Source organism: Sinocyclocheilus grahami, unplaced genomic scaffold (assembly GCF_001515645.1).
Source record: "Sinocyclocheilus grahami isolate Dianchi unplaced genomic scaffold, SAMN03320097.WGS_v1.1 scaffold11184.1, whole genome shotgun sequence".
NCBI classification, from domain to species: domain Eukaryota; kingdom Metazoa; phylum Chordata; class Actinopteri; order Cypriniformes; family Cyprinidae; genus Sinocyclocheilus; species Sinocyclocheilus grahami.
This window is the reverse complement of record NW_015513674.1, coordinates 4275-6354: the sequence shown is the minus strand read 5'-3', so window position 1 is coordinate 6354 and position 2080 is coordinate 4275. Positions and strand designations below refer to the sequence as shown.

Below are 2080 nucleotides of genomic sequence, written 5' to 3'. Positions count from 1 at the left end.
ATATAAAATTGTAGTCTCAATGATATTAAAATTACACTGATACAAAGTGTATTTTACAAGTGTACTTTACCGAACCAAGAGTATTTCCACAGTTAATACATTTTCAGTCTATTATAACGTAATTATGTGAACTAATGATTGATTTTTTTATTAAATTGTATTGTGTAGCTTGCAAAATATTTATTAAAGGGTAAATTAATTAAGCTTTGCAGATCCACTTCTTTCTCATTAGTCCCTGCTAGCTGGACATCTGCAGCTGGAGTGGCTCACCTTAGAGAGCAGTTTGGTGAGGTCCTCAAACAGGTTGGAGCAGTAAAAGTCACAGTCATAATTTATGTAGAGCTCTGTGACAAAGCTGGGGATTCTCCAGAGCTGTACGACAGCCTCCAGGGCCATCTCCTTCATCTCATAGGGCATTTTAGGGTTCTCTGAGGTAATTATGTCCATTAGCTTCTTCAGGTACATCTATGGAGACATACAAAGAGTGACTTCCTACATCTGAGATAGCTTATATCTCACCACAGAAAGATCATCATTCAGTCACGTACCTCAAGCTGAAACTTGAGATGTTCTCGCATGCCTTCAAAGAGAAGAAAGCACACACGTATGGAGGCGGCATACAGATTCATTCGGTCCACACCTAACAACTACAAAGATAGACACAGAGAATATTTACTACAGCTGAAAACATCAGACAAACACACAAGTTAGATTAGAGAAGAACTAAGTTTCACCTGTGTGAGGTGCCTACAGAGCTCATCTTTGACAAGACAGAGCAATGACTGATAGGGGGCGATGTGTGCAGCTTCTAGGGCCACGTTCAACAGCTGGAGGCCCATGTGCATCATCACATCTGAGTTATGGCGGTCATGTGGGTTGGTGAGAGAGATGAGGAACCGGAAGAGCTCTCTCAGGCATGGGAGACTGTATGGGATTAGAGCAGCACCTGGAGAAACACAATGGTACAGTCATTTTGACGTCCGAGTCTTTGACGTAAATTCTGGATACACTATTTCTCTTACCCTCTTTCTGGGTGGACTGCGTAAAGCGCACTCCCCTGGGGTTCACGTAGTCTGAATCCGACTGATCAGCCAGCAAGTCTCGGTCTTCCAGGACTTCAGGAATGGACTCCACTGAGGCTGACTGGGCACGCTCCACTTCCCTACCCTCAGACTGATGACACAGTGCACCATCCCATCAAGCTCAGAACACATACACTTGGATAGTTTATTGATGGTCTGAGGGATACCTGTGATTCCAGTCTGCCTGGCTCTGCGGAGGGTGTCACGGGAGTGGTGGCCGTTGAGCTGCTCTGCTCCAGGTCTGTGAGATCTTCCTTTGATGTGGTTTTAGAGCCGGTGTCTAAGCCACTATCAGTGGTAGGACTGGAGATGGAGGAAACTGCACTGTCTGAACCAGGAAGAGTAGAAGAACCTCCACTGTGCTGCTCAATGAAAGGAACTCCATCTGAAACAGACACACTGGGATGAGGACAGGGTGACAGGACATGCTTTTCTTCTTAACATCAAAACAGGATGATATACTGATTGCTCATAGGATGAACATGATGGCAAAATACACTTTACACAAAATAAATTTTAGTGAAGGAATTCACAATTTATTGTTATTCGAGATATTTTAAGTTCAAAAGCGAATTAAAAAGTGAATGTTTCAAAAAAACTGATTCATTTAACTCTGACTCAACTATTTGTTTGAGTCATTGCTCAATATATAATGAAGTAAAAAAATTCAGTAAAAATTTTGTAGGTAAATACTGCTACTACAAAAGTTTGGAGTCATTAATATTTTTTTTAAAGAGAAATTAATGTTTCTCTGAAGCACGGCTGCATTAAATTGACCAAAAGTGCAAGTAAATACATCAATAATGTTACAAAAGATCTTGGTAATACTTTACAATAAGGTCCCATTTGTTAACATTAGTTATTGCATTAACTAACATTAACAATGAGCAAGACATTTGTTACTGTATTTTTTTATCTTTGTTAACGTTAGTTAAAAATACAGCTGTTCATTGTGTTAATTCATGTTAGCTCAGGTCCATTAAATAATATTAACAGAT

At 40.1% G+C, this 2080-nt stretch overlaps 1 protein-coding gene across 1 annotated transcript; it reads right to left on the bottom strand.

Annotated features, from left to right (window-relative positions):
• Positions 1-270: 270 nt before the first annotated feature.
• Positions 271-1518, bottom strand: LOC107578623 (Golgi-specific brefeldin A-resistance guanine nucleotide exchange factor 1-like; the record flags this gene model as incomplete). The annotated part of the gene is made up of 5 exons (XM_016264565.1): positions 271-465; positions 549-647; positions 735-946; positions 1023-1173; positions 1250-1518. Coding segments are annotated over 5 exons (926 nt in total), but the record flags the coding sequence as incomplete, so codon positions are not given.
• Positions 1519-2080: the final 562 nt, after the last annotated feature.